The sequence below is a fragment of the Callospermophilus lateralis genome, chromosome 16, assembly GCF_048772815.1.
Source record: "Callospermophilus lateralis isolate mCalLat2 chromosome 16, mCalLat2.hap1, whole genome shotgun sequence".
NCBI classification, from domain to species: Eukaryota; Metazoa; Chordata; class Mammalia; order Rodentia; family Sciuridae; genus Callospermophilus; species Callospermophilus lateralis.
Genome location: NC_135320.1, coordinates 91,548,854 through 91,570,015, shown reverse-complemented (window position 1 = coordinate 91,570,015; position 21,162 = coordinate 91,548,854). Strand labels below are relative to the sequence as shown.

The window sequence follows — 21,162 nt, the reverse complement described above, 5'->3', positions numbered from 1 at the left end:
TCTCACTGTATGGGCTCCTGTACTCCCCCCAGCCCTCAGTCAGCAGGTCCTGACCTAGGAGATCGGGCATGCCCCACAGCCACTTGTGAGCTTGCCTTCCCTCTTCTGCCCACACCCATGGAAACTACTGAAACAGCGGGAGCATGCCGTCCCTGCCCTCAAATCAGTCTGTGCCTTGTGGATAGAAGGGGTCAGCCTGATGCTGACAGGAGATATGTGGAGCATGCTTACCTGTGCCCTGTCTCTGAAGGGACACCTTAGGAAGGGTTGTCTTGCTGGCAATCAGGGCCAGACAGGCCCAGGGTACTGCCACCACCATTCAGATCTGCTCTGGGCCTTTCCCCGTATCCCCACCTCCCTAAAACCCCCAGGGCAGGAGGAAACACATAGGAAGCCATAGCATACAGCTTGTCGGTTTATAGATCTCTGCCCGTCTTGTCTGTCCGTCTGTGTGTATATATTTCTCTGTGAAGGGGAAAGGGGGACCCTCATGTAAAAATCCAAAATACAATTCTATGAACAACCTGCAGAATCAGTCCAAGTGTGACTGTGAAGCCCCAAACAAGCCATGGGGATGCGGGGCTGGGCGAAGGCAGCAGGTGTGCAGGCCCAAGGGCCCTCACTCTGGACTGGAGGCACTGTCCAGCCCTGAGCCCCTCTTCCCACACTGGGGCCGTGGAGGCTGTGTGCCTGTCCTGCCTCCCCCAAACCTGTCCTAAGGGTGGAAGCAGGCCACAGACCCTCCCAGTCCCTCTTGGCATCTCTAGGAGACAGTAGGGTCCTTGGCTTTGGGGGGCTCAGAGCCCGTCAGCAGGGAAATGGTGGGATCATCTGTGTAGTCGTCTCCCTCGGAGAAGTAGGAGCCCTCCCCCAGCTCAAAGAGCACAGGTAGTTCACTGCTCCCCGTGTCCACGGCGTCCGGGTCCAGCAGGAACAGAGGCTGTGCTGTGTACTGCACCAGCTGCTTCCCTGTGGGTGGGTGGGGGTCAGGGCCATATGGGTGGTGGGAGGATGGGGGGCAGGCACAGGGCTTGGCTCACCTGAGTCAGGGCCATTGTTTTCTGCCTCAAGAGGCCTGGGGGGCTCCTGGGGAGACAGGAGCTCCTGTATCTGTGGGGTGGAAGGGACATGGTGAGGACTGCTGCTGGTGCCCCCGCCCCCCACCCTGCCCGCCTACGCACGCTGGCCAGGCTGCTGTCAAGGTCAGGCAGGCTCATGTCGGGCATGGTCACGGAGGGGCTGAACAGCTGCAGGAGGGAGGGAGGGAGGGAAGTCAGGGCTGGCTTACAGAGAATGGGGTGGAGCAGGGAGAAGATAGGGCAGACTCACGTCCAGCAGGGCGCTGGTATCCACACTGAAGCCATGGCTGGTCAGCATGGTCTGCAGGTTATCCAGGTTGGAATCCATGGCATCCAAATGGTCACTGAGCTCATTCCTGGCCCGGGGTGAGTGGGCAGGTGAACCAGAGCCCCAGACTCACTCCTGTAGAGAAGGGCTCTCCCTTGGCTATACCCATTCCCTAGACGGGGCCCTCAGCAACCCCAGCATGGGCCGGGGGACAGTGTGTGTGTGTGTGTGTATATATACACACAAGTGGAAGGTGCTGGAAGGGCAGTGGTGAGCTCTGTGCCCTCCATGACTACTGAGGGTAGGGTGCAGCTTGGCCCACAGGATACTGGTACAAGGCTGGAAGGCCTTGGGGGTGATCAAGGCTGGGGCAAGAAAGCACCAAGGGAAGAGGGGTTCAGCTCTAGTGCAGTTTTTAGGCTTAACAAGGTCTTGCCATAGCACTTGGAAGAGTGAAGAAGGTAGACAGGCTATCCTCAGCATGACTGGGTCTGCACCTCCCCTGGTGCTACTGGGTGTATCTGGGGACCATGGGAAGGACAGCCAGGATGGCTCTACAGGTGCCATGGGGCCCACCCCACCCCGAAAGTAAGCGCAGCACAGCAGCCTGGATCCTGCCTGCACTGGTGGCGGGGCCAGGTAGGGTTTTGTCCCAGTCACAGCCATTGGCCCATGCCTGGGAAGTCAGTGAGGATGCAGAGCCTGGGAAGCCCTCCCCTGCACCCTTGGCAAACAGGGTGAGTGCTGTGCACAGGGCAGGGTCTGGTTCATGGCTGCAGGAGGGGCCCGAGCTCTGACAGAGCCCTCCTCCCTCCCCAATGGGGGCCGCGCTAACCCTGGCTGGACTCGGCCATGCAGAAAGGAAGAGGAGGGGCAGGGGAAGAGGTGGGCGACCCCAGACATCTGTGGAGCGCGAGCCAAACTGCAAGATACAAAGACAAGAGCCCCCCCCATTGCAGGTGGGGGCCAGAGGGTGGGCTCTGAGCCCACCATCCTCACTCACTCAGCCTCTGGGCAGGGCCAAAGGGGTCAAAGCCAGGCCCGGCTCACCATCTCTTGCTGCTGGTCTGGGCAGCATGACAGGCAAGGGTCCTATGGTTTGCAGGAGAGGGCGATGGCAGCCAAAAGGGTGGCCAGCGGGCAGGGGCCCCAGATTGTAGAGTGATCTGGCCAAATTCAACTCCCTCCCTGGCCCTAATCCTGTTTGCTTACTATTTGCAAATCCCATACCCCCTGCAGGGCCGGGGGGTTCAGTATCCCCACCCCTCAGGACAGTCCCAGCACAGGTTCAGGCTGTGTCCTCAGGGGCAGCACTCACTTGTCCAGACAGGCTACGCTGAGGCACTTCTCGGGGGCTGAGCGGGGTGGGGACGAGGGGACGCGGCCTCCGGCATCAGTGGGGGCTGTGGCTGAGGTGGGGGCAGGCTCGCTCTCCCGCAGGATGGAGTCGATGAGGGCAGTCGGGGACAAGGGGGTGTCCACAGAGGACGGATGCCTGGGACTCGCCTCCTCCACCCGGGGGGTCCGAGGTGGACTGGGGGGCTCTTCCTTGACACGCACCAGGGGACTGCTGGACAGGGGCCTGGACATGTTGGGGGACACGTTAGCAGGAACCTCAGCGGGCACCACTCCCTCCCAACTCTACCCCAGGCTCATATGGGCTGGCCCAGTGAGATGACAGGAGGGCTGGGGGGGGGACGACACAGCCCTACCTCTCATCTATGCTCCTGCCTGGGGAGGCCAGAGGGCTGACGGGAGCCAGCTCAGTGATGTCGGAGATTATGGGTCCAGAGCTGGTAACAACGTCTGGGGTATAGAGGCTGGAGCTGCTGTAGGCTGGGGATGGAGCCTGCGAACAGAGGTAGGGGCTCGGTCACGTGTAGGGTCTGCCTGTGGCCACCCTGGAGCACGCAGCAAGCACCCTGCACGACCTGTGGGGGCCGTCCTGCCCAACCTAGTGCTTACCGAGTATGGGCCTGGACCATGCACATGCTCCAGGGAGTACTGCCGGCCATACTTGGGCACCGAGTGTGCAGAGCTGCTGTCACTCAACATCAGCGGGCTGTGGGGAAGGGGTGGGGGTTAGCTGCTCGCTAGGATGCAGCAGATGGAGCAAGGGAGGGCCCAGGGCCCTAGCAGAGGGTACAGGCACCCCCAGTGCCTCACATTTTTCTCTTCACCCCCAGGATCCGGTTGGACTGCACCAGCGAGATCAGGAACTGAATGAGCTGTAGGGCAGAGAGGATACAGTCACTCCAGCCCTGCTGTGGAGGGACCCACCACCGCCAGCCCTGCCCCACCTTGTTGACGACTTTCTGCTGCTGGGCATGCTTCTGCCGCAGGCTGGCCACCTCTCGCCACAGGGCTTCGTTCTCGCTGCAACACAGGCTGGGTCAGGCAGGCCCCCCAGCAGTCTCAGCAGGGGTATTTTGTAGCCTCCCCTGCCCTAGGCAGGTCCAAGGGGGTGTGGGACAAGGGCCGGGGCCAGGCGAGGGCTTGCACATTGCCCCCCTTCAACCTCTGGTGTGCTTCCCAGAGGACAAAGGTGGGGCTTGCAGGACACCCACTGATGATGGGTGGGGTCGAGGTGGCGACTGGGAGGTTCTTTGAGCTTGAATCCAACCCCAGTCATCTGCTCCCACCAAGGAATCAGGTTTCAGAAATACAGATTCCTCAGTTTGCTGAGTGACACCTGGGGGTGTCCTGCACCTTGTAGGGGCTGAGGGCCCTGCACCAAGTGTGGAAGTGGCCTGGTGGGGATAGGGATGAGCTGCCAAAACATGGTTCCCCCACCCAGGTAGGTAAGCATAATCTGGTGCATTCCTGATGCTCTGGTGGGCTAGTCCTGCAAAGCCCATATCTCCTTGACAAAGAAATGGCCCCTGGGCCATACTGTGAGAAAAGCCACATCCACTGGTCACAAAGTCAGTGGCTTCTGCTAGGCCTAATGTGGGGAGTGTGAACCCAGGGCCTCTTGTGCCATATGGGTAGAATTCCTGAGTCTCCAGGGACCCAAAGTGGAAAAGAGACCCGTGCCTCAGTTTCTTAAGTGCTAGGCTGCCTGCAAAGCCTCTAGAACCCTGGGTCCTGGTTGAGGAGGGGCCCCAGGTGGTCAGGTGTGTGCCAAACATACATAGGCAAAAATTCAAGAAAGATCCTATGCTGCTTCCTGCCCCAGGCCTGAGATGGTGGCAGTGGTGGGGATGTTGACATTGCGTTGAGTGATACTGTGGGCAACCAGGGGAAGGAGAGAGGCTGACCTAGCCTTGGGACTGTCCTGGTCAGTTTCCTGCTGCCCTGGCCCTCAGGGAGGGAGCTGGAGGGCAGAGTCTGTGCACCCAGATCCTGTGGAGTGGAAGCTCATCTAGCCTGTGGCTTCAGGAACCAGGCAGAGGCCTATCTTTCCGGGGTGAAGGAAGTGACCCAGCAGGATGCCTCCCCCACAGTATGGATACAGAAGGCCCCAGAGCTTCTGCCTCAGAAGTCACAGCTGGACGGTGGCTCTGCAGGAGGTCCTCCTTTTCCCATTCCCTAGCCCACAGCACACATCCACGTTCCAGAGCCACCCCCTGGACATGCAGGACCTACTGCTTCATGGCCAGTAGCTTGGAGTCCATGCACTCTTGCTTCCCCTTCATCAGCTGCACATCTGTCAGTAGCTTGGTGACGCTATCCTGGCGGATCTTTATGTCTTCACTCTTTAGTGTGGATACCTGGGGGTGGACAAGAGGCTCTGGAGGTCCTAGAGTGGGGCTGGCTCTCATGCTACAGCTGGGCCCCAAGGAGAGTGGGGAGGCCTGAGGCACAGTAGAAAGGGCCAATGGGGATGGTTAGGGGTGGGTCAGAGAGGGACAAGCAAGGAGGGACGACAAGGAGAGTTGTGTTTAGGGCCAGCCACTCACGCTGGTCACTTTCCTCTTGATGTTCTCCAGGAGCTGCTCCTGGCCACGCAGGAAGCATGGGTGCTGGAACTCAGTGTCATCCCTCTCAGGTTTAACCAGGCCTCCCTGCTCGATGTGGACCACCTTCCGGAAGCCGTCTGCACACATAGGGGTGGGAGAGCTCTTCCTGAGGGCCAAGTGAGGGAAGGCCCCTGGAGAAGGGCCATGCAGGGCTGTGGCCAGAGCCCATGCCCATGGCAGCTGGGTGCTCTTGTTATGAGGGAGACCCCATTCCCAACAGTTCCCCATCTGTGAGGGAGTATGGCTAGGGCCTCACAACTCTTTCCTCCCTGGAAACCCCAGGTTCACACTCCTGAGGATCTTCCAACAGAGAGGTACTTTGCCCCAGTCCTCATGTGTAGTGGATTCCAGGCCCTGCCCCTGGCCAATCCAGAGCATTGTCTGGGGGTGAACATGCTGGGGTCTGCCTCCCACAGACTCCTGGAAGGGGGCACCCGCCCAGCCAGAGTGGGCACTCACACATGTTGAGCTGCCGCACGAAGCTGGCCATGTTGTTGTGCTTGAAGTACTTGGGTAGCACCTCCTTGGCGAACTGGCCTTGGTCAAACACATGGAAGCTGTTCCCACTCTGTCAGGAGACACAGCAGGCCACATGTAGCAGTGACAGGGATAGTGGTCTGACTCCCTTCCCGGTGTAGTGGGCAGTGCACACTCCCACCGTACGGGGCTGCTGGAAGGTAGAATCTACCCCAGTACGCCCTGGCCTGCTTTCAGAGATGGGGTTCCCTTGACCAGTGGTTCCTGGACGCCAAGTTCACATTCATGCAACACAATATACTCTAGTCCACTCTCTGCAAATGGCATATAGCTATAATCAGCAAAAAATTCCTTAAGAACAGCTAAGAGCAGGGGCTGGAGATATAGCTCAGTTGGTAGAGTGCTTGCCTCACTTGCACAAAGCCCTGGGTTCAATCCCCAGCACCACAAACACACACAAAAAACAAAAAACAAAACAAAACAACAACAACAACAACAACAAAAACCTAACAGCTAAGAGCCCAACTGAGGCAGTCAAGGACATGAGAACCAACCAAACCTCCATTACTTTGGATGAAGGTACAGCTGGGCTCAGAACAGTCTCATCCTCTGGCAGGTGAGACAAGGACTAGATTGTCACACACTGCGTGTACTGACCTTCCTCTCCCAGTTCTTTCCTGAACTCAGCCCAGAACCCATCAGGAAGGACTGATGGGGTAGCCATGGTGGCTCAGAGGAGGCATCAAATATGGTGGGGGTCACACAGTGCGAAGGGGGTGGCGTTTTGTTGGTAGTACCTGACCCCCTGAATCAATCCCTTCAGGATGGTGGGAATAGGCTTCTCCTAGTCAGGGTCAGGAAAAAACCAAAAAGAGCCCCCTGGTGCTGGGTTGGCACTGGCACTACTTTCTTTCTTTTAAATGTTTTTTTTTAGATGTTGATGGACCTTTATTTTACTCATTTATTTATATGCGGTGCTGAGAATTGAACCCAGTGCCTCACGAGTGCTAGGTAAGTGCTCTACCACTGAGCCATAACCGCAGCCCCCTGGAGCTGCTTTCTAACATACAGAGGCATGAAAATAAGCATTAGTTAGCATCAACAGTAGCATGAGGGGAAGGGGTGGAGGAAGGGACACCAAAGGAGCAGAGCAAAAACTGGTAAGAAACGTGAAGTCAACTTCTCCAGGACTCTGAAAGGTAACCAAAGAATGGTTCACGCTGGAAGCAGTTTCTTCAGGAGGAACAACTGTGTCTTGCAAGAGCACTGAGCTCCATGGCTCTTAGCCTGCCCTGTTCTACTCCCTCTCCTGCAGCCTTGAGACCAAGGGCCGCACCCACTAGTAGGGAAGCAGGGGTGTGGGCGGGCCTGCAGCTGCTTTAAGGCCTATGAAGGCAGCTCCCTGGAAGACTCCTCGTGCAGGGAGGGCTCTGACCAGGCTAGAAGCTCTCTCTGGCTAGAAGCCATTTCCCCCGGGAGTGTTTGTTGGAACACCCAGGGGTGACTTTTAAAGGATGTGGCTGCTCAAAGCACATATAATACTAGCTAACCAGACAACTGAAAGGAACGCTGAGCTGGGAATGGTGGCACACACTGTAATCCCAGGAGGAGCACAAGTTCAAAGCCAGTTTCAGCAATTTAGGGAGACCCTGCCTCAAAATAAAAAGGGCTGAGCATGTGGCTCAATGGTTAAGCACTTCCGGGGAACCAAAATGTACAAACAAATCCCCAACCCTAACAGCAGCAACAGTGACAACAACAAAAGGAACAGCCGGTAAAGGAGGGATCATGAGGGACCCTGAGAAGACCTGCGTGTCCCTAGGAATCTGGAAGCCATGTGTATGTGCAGAGCTAGAGCTATACAGACACTCCATGGACCCCAGAGGCCCTAAGTGGTCACCTCTGGCTGGCCTTGAGGTGGGGCCTTAGCAGGAAGTGAAGGATGAAGCAGGGCTGCCCACTACTGTCTGGGCTGAAGGTGTGTCCTAACACACAGAGGCCCTGGGAGACTGGGAGACTTACTGGTTCTAGACACAGAGGTTTTTGCTCTATCCCCTGACTATACTAACTGAACAGAGACGGCAGTGTCACCAAAAAAGAACACAGGCTTTACAGATTAGTTCAAGAAAATCACCAGGCCAAAAATAGCAACAAATGCTGGGGAGAGGGAGAGTCTCACCCCAGAGGTGCTACACTTCATTAACTGAAAGTCTACTTTTCAGGTTGGGGCTGGGGCTCGGTGGCAGAGCTCTTGCCTAGTAGCATATGTGAGGCACTGGGTTGATCCTAAGCACCACATAAAAACAAATAAAGGCATTCTGTCCATTTAAAAAAAAAAAAAGGCTACTTTTCAATAAAAAAATCATAAAACATACAAAGAAACAAGAAGTTATGGCCCATACATTTGAACAAGTAGTCAATAAAAATTGCCTGAGGCTGGGTGTGGTGGTGTAGGCCTATAATCTCTGTGGCTCAGGAGGCTGAGGCAGGAGGATCCCAAGTTCAAAGCCAGCTTCAGCAACAGCAAGGTGCTAAACAACTCAGTGAGACCCCGTCTCCAAATAAAATACAAAAAAGGGCTGGGAATGTGGCTCAGTGTTCAAGTGCCCTGAGTTCAATCCCTGGCACCCCCCAACCCCCCCCAAAAAAACCCCAAAAAACAAACTGCCTACAAAAAAAATTTTTTTTTTTTTTTTTCCAGCACTGGGAATTAAATCAATGGGCTACACTCACTGAACCACTGAGCCACCACATCCCCAGTCCCTTTGATTTTTCCTTTTGAGACATGGTCTCACTGGCCTCAAACTTGGGATCCTCCTGTCTCAGCCTCCCAAGTTGCTGGGATACAGGTGTGTACCACTGTGCCCAATGAGAAAAGGATTTTAAGTTAGCTATTTTAATTACTTTCAAAGAATACATCTGGAGAACTAAAGTAAGAGAACTATATCTCACTAATGGAGAATTTCAGTAAAGAAGTAAAAATGATAAAGAAGCATCAAGTTGAAATTCTAAGGTTGAGAAGTACAACTCAGTTTAATAATTCACCAGAGGGACTCTGGTGAGATGTGAGTAGGGAGAAGCAGGTATTAACAAACCTGAAAACAAGTCAACTGAGATTACAGTGTGAAGAATAGAAAGAAGAATGAATACAAATGAACAGAATGGCAGAGACCTATGAGGCACCACTGAACCACAGTTGGGCTGCAGGTGAGGCTCAGAGGTACAGCACATGCTTAGCACCAACCCCCAGCACAGGGGAAAAAAAGTATAACTTACACATAACGTGAGTCTCAAAAGAAGAGAGAAAGAACAAAGAGAATGTACCTAAGGAAACACTGCCAGGATCTCCCTAAATTTGATGAAGAACATCCAAGAAGTTAACTGAATTACAAGTGGGATAAATAAAAAGGGATTCAACTGATATACTTTCATGAGGGAACTGCCAATCACAAAGACAGGAGGAGACGACAGACTTACCAGAGCTGAGAGCCAAAGGCAGTGGACACTAGTAAAGCTACCCTTTCAAAGTGAAGAGGGGATTCCTGATTCTTGGCCGGCAGTGTGAGGCACTTCATGGAAGTCTCCCCAGTAAAACACTGGGGAGTCTCTAAAGGCATCTAGCGAGTGAAGAGACATTTACTCCATGACACCTGCTACAACTTGGCAGGCAGTGAGCATGTGGGGAGAGCCACACCACCAGGATTTCTTTACCCCAGCACTCCAGGTTGAAGAGATCACATTCCTGCTTAGTGTGGCCAAGAGAGCAGTTGGCTCCTCCACCATGCCCCACAGATGGGGACCCCATTCCAAGTCCAGCAGTAAAGAAAATCAGTGGCTACTGCCCAGCCAGAGTAGTAGTGGCTCTAAGTCTATGCCTGGAGACAGTGCAGGAGGAAAAGCTCTGCTGCCACCCACTGGGAAGCACACTCCCTGTCCAAGTGTGGGCAGGCCGGCCTCAGTGAGCCTCTGCAGGGAAGGGGAAGCTGAGAAGAGCCTTCCAGGGCCAGAGCTAACCCAAGGCCAACCCGAAAACAGCCACAGTTCAACCAACAAACCCACCTGCCTTCTGCGGAGAGAAGGCCGTGCCCTCTCTGAGTTACTCCACAATGTACAGAGCAGCAGTTTTCAGGCTGTGCTTTCACCTTTCTCACTGCATTTTGTAAAGCAGTAGTTTGCTGTGAGCTGTTCTATTTTGAGTTTAAGGCTGAGATGCAATGAAGCCATACCTTGTTTGTACAAGTGAACCACCACCATCTGCCTGGCACAACTAAAGGCATGAATTGAAATAAGTTAATCATGCTAATGAAGAATGACCACCCATGAATTTACCAAATTAATCAAAAGCATGTACGGGCGTATCAAACTAACATTGGAAAACCAGGCCCATGAGATTACTGAATATACTAGATCACCAAATAAAACAAACCCCTCACTTGAGACCCATAAAAGGGGAGGTACCCTAACCCTGGTCACTGGTCACTAGCCTTGCCCAAGAAAATTGTCATAGCAAAGAACCTTCGGATCTGTTCTTAGGCTTTAGCAGAGTGTGGTTTCTTCTGCCTATGATGACCATGGAGTCCCACTCCAAGCTGACATGGTGAAACTGCTGGACCTTGGCCTAGAATAAGCTCCTGCATCCTGAACAAGCTCTTCAGCTGGTTCCTGATCTTACCTGACCGCCTGCAGGGACTCCGCCTTTGCTCTCAGTCCAGTCTCCCTGACCCTGTGGCTGCCTTGACCCCTTCTTATGTGTGTCACTGTGTGAAGTGTGATGTGCGACTTGAGTGCCTCAGATACTAGCAATGAAGATTGGGATAAGAACCTGTGGCTGCCTGGCTTATGACCACCAGGTGATCTGCACGTCGCCAGGGAACTGCCCCTGCTGAACGGTGCAGCCTGTGACTCGACTGTCATTCAGCAGATCCTGACCTAGTGGAAAGACAGGCACGAGTGTGGTCTATGCTGAGGACAGGGCCTGCTCAAGACACTACCCAATCAGAAACACCTCCAGAACAACAGCTGCCCAACCACCTCCCCGAGACCAGACCAAACCAAACCACCTCACCACTGGTCAGATTTAACTGCATCTGACTGCCCAACCATCTGTGCTCCAGGGCATTACAAAAAGAAACAAAACAAGACAAAACAGAACAAAACAAAACAACCCCAATGGCAGAACCAGGCAGCCAGGCAGTGAATAGAGACCAAAGAAAAGTAGTCTCCCTCAAGCCACCCAGCCAAGTCACAAGCAGACAGGAAAACATGAAGGAAATAAGCTCAGGAGGAAGGCAGAGCCACCCCAAGTCCTACAACATACCAGCTAAAATGTTTACTCCTTAATGAACAGAAACAGGATAAGAAGAGTAAAAAGGAATGAGGCAAAGCACTCACTGCATCAGCAAACAAGGTGAGGGAAAGAGAAAAGATGGGGAAACTTTTGAAAAATCCCACATCTGTGAATTCAATAGTAGATTGAAAAACAGAAAACAAAACAACAAAAAACCAAACACATTTTGAAATGATATTTTCTCTAAATTCATTCTCTCTCTCTCTTCCTTGGGTGGAGGTAATGTTGATTGAACCCAGGCGTGCTTAACCACTGAGCCACATCCCCAGCCCTTTTTATGTTTTATTTAGAGATAGATTCTCCCTAATTTGCTGAGGCTGGCTTTGAACTTGAGATCTTCCTGCCTCAGCCTCCTGAGATGCTAGGAATAGGTGTGCACCACCGCACCTGACTTCCAAAAATATTAAAAAACAAACAATCAAAAAACAAAAAAAACCTCTATTGAGGGTCTGGGGTTGTGGCTCAGTGGTAAAGGGCTCGCCTAGCACATGCGAGGCCCTGGGTTCGATCCCCAGCATCACATAAAAATAAATAAAATAAAGGTATTGTGTCCAACTACAATTAAAAAATAAATATTAAAAAAACTCTACTGAACATGTAGAGACTTTCACTTGTCATGATTCTCTAAACAATACAGTAGAACAACCATTTACATATCGTTTACATTAGGTGTTATAAGTTATCTAGAGGGATGGGGCGAGGCTCTGTAGTAGAGCTCTCAACCTAGCACCCCTGGGTCCCACCCTCAGCACTGCTTAAAAGCAGGGGAAAAAGAAAAATATGATTTGAAGTATACAGATGTGATGGCTCACACCTATAATCCTTAGAGTCACAGGAGGATCCAAAGTTCAAGGCCAGGGGGCTGGGGCTAGAAGCTCAGCAGTAGAGTGCTTGCCTCACACACGCGAGGCACTGGATTCGATCTTCAGTGCCATATAAAAATAAAGATACTGTGTCCATCTACTACAACAACAACAAAAAACAAAAACAAAAAACCCCACAAACAACCAAGTTCAAGCCTGGGTAAATCAGATCATTTCAAAATTAAAAAGGGCTGAAGATGTAGTTCAGTGGTAAAGCATCCTTGGGTTTAATCCCCAACAACCCCCTCCCCCACAAAAGTATATGGGTGTATGGCAGGATGTGTAAGTTATATGCAAACACTATACCATCTCATACAAGGGATTTAGCATCCTTACATTTTGGTATCCAGGTGGGGATTCTGGAAACATCCCCTGTGAATACCAAGGGATGACTATTTTTAACTTCCTTGAGCAACTGTAAATGGTATTTAAAAAATTGATTTCCCATTATTCATTGCTAGTATGCAAAAACAAAATTAGATTTTGTGTTGACCTTATATCTAGTGACCTTGCAAAACACATTCCTTAGATCTAGGAGGACTTCTGTGAGTCCAGGGTTTTCTATGTAGACATTCTTGTATCTATGCATACAGACAGTGCTCCTTCGTCCCCTCCAGTTTGCATGCCTTCCTTTTCCTGTCTCACATGGGATACTGGACAGAACTTCAGCAAGAGGCTGAATAAGACCAGTGAAAAGAGATGATGCACCTTGTTGGTCTCCAGGGAGGGAGAGCACTAGGTCTTCCACCACTGAGTAGTTAGTTAGGTGTGCTCTTCTTTTCCTGGTATGGGGGTGGAACCAGGGGCCTCTACCACTGAGCCACATACCCAGCCCAATTTTAAAAATTTGAGACAGGACCTTGCTAAATTGCTGAGGTTAGCTCCAACTTGTCACCCTCTTGCCTCAGCTCATTGGAATTAAAGGTGTGCACCAATGAGTCTGGTGATGTGCAGTCTTTTTCTGTAGACACTTTGTATCAGGTTGAAGAAATTTCCTATTATTTTTAGTTTTTTATTTTTTTTAAATGCCACAAATTACAATTTGATCAACTTATTTTTAGACAAATATTCTGATCATGTTTTTCTTCCTTATACTGATATGGCAAATAATGTAGCTTGATTTTCAAATGTTGACCTAATCCAGTGCTCCCAAGATAATCTCACTTGTGATTTCATTCTTTTAACATAATGCTGAACTGATCCACTATGTTTTGTGAAAGATGTTTAAAGAGACAACACTTTATAAGGGGTAATGTTGTCTGTAGTCTTCTTGGACTATTTCTAATTGTCTAATTGTGATATCAGAGTAAGGCTGGCCACATAAAATGAAAAGTAAAGCATTTCTGCCTTTGCTAATTTCCGCAAAGATGGTTCTCTTTATTTTTCAATTATTGGACTTAGCCAGTGAAGTCTTTTGGACCTGGAAATTTCTTTTACATAAGGTTTATAACTGGGAACTCAATTTCGTTAATTGTTTTTTGGACTAGTCACACGTTGCTATTCTGAGCATGACTTGAAGTTTGAGGTTTAAAGAATTAGTCCATTTCGTTCACATTGCCAAATCCTTAGTATTTCCTCTTCATCTTACCGCCTGTGGAGTCTGTACTGATGCATCTTTGCTCCCTGATATTACTAATTAATATATTCTTTTTTCTTGTATCATTTGTGCCATGAATTCATTAACTTCTTTATTATTTTTTTTAAAGACTCGGCTTTACAACTTCTAGTCACACTGCTTTCTTTTGTTGTCCTCACTTTCTTCTTTCTTGCTTTGAGTTTACACTGCCCCCCTTTCCTGTTTTTTTTTTTTTAAATAACTTTATTTAATTTATTTATTTATATGTGGTGTTAAGGATTGAACTCAGGACCTCACAAGTACAAGGCAAGCGCTCTACCACTGAGCCACAGCCCCAGTCCCCCTTTCCTGCTTTTTAAGGTGATTGCTTAGAAGTCCACTCTCTTGTAGAACAGGGAATGAACCCAGGACCCCATGCTAGGCAAGCGTTCTGCTGCTGAGCTACAGCAATGGCCCCTTCTTCGCTCATGATTCCCCCTAAGCACTGCTTTACTGTTTGGAGTCTCCTACTGCCAGTCTGTTCAATAGTTTCCAATTTAATTCCTTTATGTTCAGAAAACACGTTAGTTCTCCTGAGCTTGTTTTCAGGGCCTTGAACACACTCTATGCCGGCACAGGTCCATGGGGCTGAGAAGAGGTTGGGCTCTGTTGCTGGGTGGAGTATCTTCAGCTGTTAGCAGGTTGAGCAGCTTGATGTGTTCAAGTCTTCTCTATGTGGAAATTCTCTCAACCTCAATCAAGACATTGAGAATTGTTGACACGCATGACTGCACTTGCAATCCTAGCTCTTCTTTCAACTCTGTCCAGCTTTATCTCATTTCTTTTACTGCTTTGTTGCCAGGTGGACACAATAGACTTCAAGTCTCCTTGGTGCACTCACCCTTTATTCTACCCGAGTTACAACCTCAGTCCCAATAATAATGCCCCTCTTTAAGGTCAGCTTCTTTGCTCTTAGGTCTATTTTATTTTATTTTATTGTTTAATATTTATTTTTTAGTTATCGGCGGATACAACATCTTTGCTTGTATGTGGTGCTGAGGATCGAACCCGGGCCTATTTTAATTGATAAATCATTTTGCCTTTCTTTTGGTTCGTGTTAATAAGTACAGTAGTCGCCTCATATGTGTGAGGGATACATTCCAAGACCCCCAGGGGATGCCTGAAACCACAGACAGAACTCAACCCTACATACACTATGTTTCCCTCTATATACACACCTATACTAAAGTTCAATTTATAAGTTAGGCACAGGAATAGATGCATAACAACATATAAAACAGTACACTCATAGTGCAATAGGAGTGATGCGCTCCATCTCTGCTTGTACTGCACCTAACTGATGGAAACAACATGGGGTGAGGTGAATAAGCAGGTGTGTAAAGGAGTGCTGGGCTACGCTACTCAGGCACTGTGATATATGACGGTTGGCGTGGCACTGCAGATGGCAGTGATAAGCAACTACTGGGCAGGCCGCATGCATGCTGCAGACCCACTGACTGAAGGGATCGTTGGCATCTTGGGGGGATAGTGTGAGGCTGCCTTACACTACTCAGAGTGGTCTAAACAAACCCACGAGTTGCTTATTTCTATAATTTTGTATTTACTATATTTGGCCTTGACTTGACCATGGCTAAGGGGGAGCCACTGTGCTTTTTTCTTTTATTGTTTTGACTGACTGACTGACTGATTTTGGTACTGGGGATTGAACCCAGGGGCACTTCACCACTGAGCTGTAGCCCCTAGCTCCCCTTCTTTTAGTTGTAGATGGACATAATCCTTTTATTACAGGCGTGCACCACTATGGCTAAATTGACAAGTTCCCTTTATTGGTTTAATTTCCTTTTGGCTTCCCTGTTTTCTTTCTTTTTATTTTTATGTGGTGCTGAGGATTGAACCCAGGGCCTCACACTTGCTAGGTGAGCGCTCTGCCTCTGAGCCACAACCCCAGTTCTGGCTTCCTTGTTTTCTGATAGGAAATACAAAGTCACAGGAGTCATTGCTACCAGATGGTGCCGTTTTTTTCTCTGGATGCTTTCAGAATCTTTAGTTTGCCTCTAGTTTTCAGGAGTTTGGTTACACCTTGGTTTCATACTTCTTTGCAGTATATTGAAATTGAACTTACAGGTTTATTATATCTTTTGCTTAATTTGTAATTGTTTATTTTTCTTGCAGTTTTTTACTCTCCTTCCAGGACTCTGATGACATGAAGCAGACCCCTGAAGCTGTCTCAAGTCTGTGAGGCTCTGTTTGTTTTCCCTCCCTATTGTTAGATTGGGGACAGTTTTTGCTGTCCTATGGCCATATTCACTGACTTTCTTCTGTCACTTCCATCTTACACTGACTCTGTCCAGTGTTCCTTACTTTGATTACTATAATTTTAAGTTCTAAAACTTCAATTTGGTTCTTGTATGTAAGTTATATTTTCTTTTGGTTGTAGATGGACACAATATCTTTATTTTTATTAGTTTATTTTTATGTGGTGTCGAGGATCGAACCCAGGGCCTCATGTGTGCGAGGCAAATGCTCTACCACTGAGCTACAACCCCAGCCCTAAGTTATATTTTCTTGCCAAGACTTACTTTATACTCATTCCAAGTGTGTCTACCTGAGTTCTTGATGTAGAGTTTACAGTCATTCTTACCTCTTGTTCTATTGTGTGCAATTTCCTTTCTCTTTCTGCTTGCTTTTAGAACATTTTATTAGTCTTTTTCGGAGATCTGAACATGCTAGGCCTTGATATGGCTTTCTTTGTTCCTATTCTGGTTGGGATTCATTGCTATTCTTAAGTGTATGGGTTTACTGCTCTTCAAAGACTTGGGAAAAGAATGCACTCCTATAATCCCAGCTATTTGGGAGGCACAGGTAGGAGAATGGCAAGTTGCTGAGGTTGGCTTTGAACTTGCAATCCTCTTGCCTCAGCCTCCTGAGCTGTTGGGATCCCAGACCAGGTCCGTGGCTTTATTTTCTATACCACTGTTGACAACTTGAAATGTATACAAAATTCTCCAGGTATACCTTTTGTATAAAGCAGATTGGTGACTCTGCTTATCTTCTCAAAGGGGTTGGCTCTGTGGTACCAAAAGGCTAACAGCCATATATTTTATGAGGTGGCTTATCTGATCTTTTCAAGTTACTGCCCAGCCACAATCCCTCCCTGTCTCAGCCCCCCTGCAAACCCAAGCACAGATGGAGCTTGTAATGTACTCAGGTTTCCTGGCCTTAGTTGCCTGACCACTTTCTGTGTCCCAGGACTGGGACTAGAGCAGCAGGAAGTCTGTGGGCACTTGGTCTCATTGGAACCCATAGCTGGCCTGGCTTCGTGGTCACGAGAAGATGGAGTGAAGAAATACAGTCTGGAGGGTGAGCTTGATGGAGGGTCCACGAAGGTACAGAAGAGCAGCACCCCTTCTGGGCCACCTCCCCCAGTCCTGGTCTGCTACTCTCTGAGGGTCCATTGGTACTTTTCCCAGGGGTGCTTTCTTGCTTCTGCTCAGGTTAGCTTTGGAGCTCACACCTGCAAGTCAGGAGCCATGACCAGCACACACCTCCACATCCCCGGTGCACTGAACACATGCAGGCTGCTCAACTCTGCTCACTGTGGGGCCAACACAGTTGGAAGGGGGTTACTGACTACAGCTACTAGTGCTGCTAGGAACAAGGAAACCATTGGGGGCTAAGCTCCTCGCTTTTTACAAAGGCCAGCCTCTTCCTCCTGCCAGACCTTGGTTTTGCTAGGCTCTAGTTTTCCCTGCACACAGGCCAACTCCTCTGAAAACAAGCAACCCCCAGGTGCAGATTGCTCTCCCTGGTCCCTTGATAAAGAGTTATGAGCCAACACTGGTTCTATGGTGTCAGATGGGCCTAGGTTGCTGTGGGGATCTACTTTCCTCTAGACCAAGTCTACCACAACCCAGGCCTGCAACTCCCTCAACACCTCAGGGCAGGAGGAAACACACAAGAGGCCACAGCATAGAGCTTGCTGGTCTAGTCTAATTTTTCTCTGTGGATGGTGAAAGATGGACCCTTGAGGTGTGCACAGCTGGCAAAGCCAGGCAGTTTGCAACATCTGGGTGATTCTGGACTTACTCTTACCATTTTCTAGCTCTTAATTTGTTAAGATTTTGATGTCTTTGAGCCTGAGTTTTCTATTTATAAAATGGAACTTAGGTCACCCACTTGAATGACTGTGGGCAGAAGAGTGAACAGGCAAGAAGCACAACCTTGTCTGTAACACAGAGACACCAAACATGCTGTGCACCATTCAGTGGTTAATGACACGGCAGCACACAACACAACCAGCTTGAGGTGTGTGGCTTCGAACACTTGGGGCCCACTGCCAGGTCTTCAAGGGTGGGGCCAGTGGGCCTGTCAACTCTTGTTGGCTCTCTAAGAATGAGCTCACCTGGCTGAGAGAGCTCAGAGAGCAGGGGTAGCCGTGGGGGTTCTGGACACAACTTGTGGCTGAGAGTTCATCTCCTTTCAATTATAAAACACGTTTACTTTTTAAGAACTAGAAGAAAAACTTAAAATAAAAATTAACTGTAATCTTACTAGCCAGATATAACCAAGATTACTTTTCATATTTCCTTCTAATCTTTTTTAAAAAAGACTACATGATCTTATACAAAATTGGCATTATACTGAACCTGGGCTATGAGCCTTCATTTGTTTGGACATTTCTCTCTGCTTTGAGGGACTGTAACTCCAGAGTTGTCCTGAGTCCTGTAAGGCCCTATCAAGAGCCTACTGGGGAGGACAGAGGAACCACTACATGAAGAGGAGGATGCAAAGGCTGAGAGATGGTAGGAGGGTGGAAAGGTCTCATGCTTTATTTATGGAGCTACCTATTTATCCAGGTATTTAGTCCCAATCTTCGTATCTCTGGGTACTGGATCCAGGGGCAGCTTTGGGACAACTGTTGAGAAGCTGGCTAAGGGAAGATTACCCATGCCTACACTTACATGCTCTTGTGGTTCCTACTTGGATTCTAACCTGGGTCACCAAATTCCCTTCACAGGGCATATGGAGCTGCACCGTCCTCCAGGACCTGTCTGGGGAAAACTCAGATCTCTTGTAGCCCTTCCTGTTTGGGTAAGGGATTTGGAACTAAATAAGGGCTTCAGGTGGGAATGAACACAAGGATAAACAGTGCCATAACCTCCATCACAGTTTCCAGGTAGTGACCTATTCTGTCCCCTAGTAGTCTAGCCAGGGTTCTGAGACTGGAAGGTCTTCCCCACATATTCAGCCTTGGGAATTAGCCAACATTCTCCCTACAAAGGGAGAGTACTTTTTGGCAGAATAAGGAGAAGACTTCCAGCACCAAGGAGAAAATAACTGAGTGGGGGCCCCCAAAGCCTTCTGAGGCATCTGAAGGCTGAGTCAAGGGCAGTGAGCCTATAGGAGCGTCCATGCTGCGCTTTGCTGACAGAGGCCACAGGGCCTGTATGGGTGCCTTCAAGGTCATGGGGACAGAGGCATCATCTTCTTTCTCTGGGCCAGGCAGTCAGCTCCAAGAAGCTCTTCAGCCCCTCCCTGATCATGCTGACAGGGGCTTCCTTCCATTCCAGAGTCAGAGCTTGTTTCTGTACTTGTTTCATGATAGCACCCACTGCTATGTCCTGATGTCCTGCACCAATTACAGCTGCTTCACACAGGAAGAACCAAAGCTTGAGTTCCAGTCAACTCCCTGTCCCTCCCCAGGGAAAATATGTCAACAGGTAGTGTGCTGCTGTGGATGGGAGACTGTTTACAGGTTGAATCAGACCTGACTTCCAACTCAAAGGCCCTCCCCAGAACACCCTATAGGTCCTGGGAGAATGCACACTGGAACTTCACCCACAGATCTCTCAATCAAAAAGCAAAAACACCAGGCAGATTACCAGGCAGAATGGACTTTCCTAGCAGAACAAGGCTCAGAATATTCCAGAGGATCTCCGATGCCCTCCCCCACCTGGGTAAGATCACTTCCTATGAGTTAAGGGTAACAAGTCAGAAATGGAAATAAGTTAAAGAAAGTCAGAATGTGGTGTCATTTCCTGGTGGTCAGGAGAGTTCAAAATCTAGAAGAGGTGGCTGAAAAACACTGCTCCTCTCTGGATCTGGGGAGCAGGGAAGGCCCACACAGAGGAGGTACCATGGGGACAAAGTGTTTCTACCAAGAGTGAAGGTGCATGGTTTCTAATCTTCTCTTTATTTCCACACACATTTTTTTTTTCTTTTGGCACTTGGGATTGAACCCAGGGATACTCTGCCACTGAACTACTCTCCAAGTCCCCCCTTTTTAAAAATTATTTATTCTTTTGAGAGCGTCTTCTCTTGCTAATTTGGTTAGGGCCTTGCTAAACTCCTGAGGCCGGTCCTGAAGTTTCAATCCTCGGACCTCAGCCCTCTGGGTTGCTGGGATTACAGACATGCACCAACATGCCAGGCATATTCCGAAAGCTCTTTACAGAGGGCACACCATCAGTAAACGCACGACCCGGAGGCAGAGAACCGGACCTCCAGATCGAGCTAGATTCACGTCCAGGCTTTTCTTCTTTACTGACGGGCTGAAGGGACGCGTGTGCGATGGGTGTGCTCTCGGCACAGGCTGAGAAGCCCTGAGTTTTGGCTTGCAGGAAGTCAAGCAGGTTTGGTGGCACCACGCCTGTCACAGTTCCTCTAAAAGCTCCCGCTGGATCACTGTGGCCTCAGGCCACCATGTGCCAGTCCCGGGCCCTGACCCTCTCGCGGCGCGATGTCACAGCCAGGATGTGAGCAGGAGGCGGGAGTGACCTCTGCAAGCTCGAGGTCTGCGGTATTCGCAGCCCGCTCCGACAACTCCAGAGGGCCCAACGCGCCCCGCTGCCCTGGCGGTGGGGCCAGCCCGGACCGTGCGTCCTGCCCGCTGCCCGCTCGCCCTTCTCCTTCCCACCAGCGCACGCCCTCCGATTCGCGCCACGCCGCGATCTTTCCCCGACGCGCGGGCTGTGCACCCGGCCGTCGGGGCGCGGTCCCTCCGCGAGCCACGAGCGGAAGCACCGGAAGCCGCATCCACCGCGTCCCAGGCAAACTAAGGCTCTGGGTCCGGCGGGTTCGGACCGCGCGGCCCCGGGTTGTGAGAGGACGGCGGCCGCCAGGCCCTCCGCGGCAGGCCCCCTTCCCGTGGCGCCCTGCTCCCGCACCCGCCCCTACCGGGCTCCAGCAGATGAGCGCGTCGGTGTCCGGGTCGCTCACGAGGGTCCAGAGCTTGGTCAGGAAGGCCGGAACGTTGCTGGGCCCCGCCGCGCCGGGGCCCACAGGAAGATCCATCTTAGGCTCAGCGGAGGCGAAAGTGGCGGCCAAGAAGAGGGGCCTAGCCTGGGTTAGCGCCGTCGCCGCGCCTGCCCCCCGGGCCGCGTCGCCGCCCGCTGCGCACACACTGCCCTGGAAGCTCGCATGGCAGCCGCCATCTTGTGACGGGCGCGCTCCCGCAGGCGCCCCGCCCGCGCGCACTCGCGTGCGCAGGCGCCACAACTCGCGCCGACGCCGGCCCGCCCCCGGGCTATATGCCTCGCTGCGCGCCTGCGCGGGGTGGCCCCGTCCCCGACGCTCACCAATCAGAGTTGG

General features: G+C 50.7%; 1 protein-coding gene across 2 annotated transcripts; it reads right to left on the bottom strand.

The window, feature by feature from the left end:
- Positions 1–402: 402 nt before the first annotated feature.
- Hsf1 (heat shock transcription factor 1) lies at positions 403–21,070 on the bottom strand. 2 transcript variants are annotated; one of them, XM_076836110.2, is made up of 14 exons: positions 20,749–21,070; positions 5,769–5,877; positions 5,250–5,386; positions 4,936–5,060; positions 3,648–3,723; positions 3,514–3,575; positions 3,313–3,409; positions 3,060–3,196; positions 2,666–2,929; positions 2,183–2,269; positions 1,330–1,435; positions 1,182–1,247; positions 1,041–1,110; positions 403–969 (listed from the first exon to the last, which is right to left on the bottom strand). In XM_076836110.2, the coding sequence occupies exons 1-14, from the start codon at positions 20,863–20,865 to the stop codon at positions 764–766; spliced, it is 1,659 nt and encodes a 552-aa protein (XP_076692225.1). In that variant the 5' UTR covers positions 20,866–21,070; the 3' UTR covers positions 403–763. The 2 variants fall into 2 exon arrangements, with proteins under 2 accessions (XP_076692225.1, XP_076692226.1); XM_076836111.2 differs by lacking the exon at positions 2,183–2,269 and having other exon boundaries at positions 20,749–21,069.
- Positions 21,071–21,162: the final 92 nt, after the last annotated feature.

Bases quoted from the DNA above. Each gene is read 5' to 3' on its own strand.
- Hsf1 (XM_076836110.2), bottom strand. From the start codon at position 20,865: ATGGATCTTCCTGTGGGCCCCGGCGCGGCGGGGCCCAGCAACGTTCCG. The intron at 5,387-5,768 runs GTGAGTGCCCAC...CTATGTGTGCAG, and splicing joins CGTGCGGCAGCTCAACATGT to ACGGCTTCCGGAAGGTGGTC. The intron at 1,436-2,182 runs GTTAGCGCGGCC...ACCCCGGGCCAG, and splicing joins CATGGCCGAGTCCAGCCAGG to GAATGAGCTCAGTGACCATT.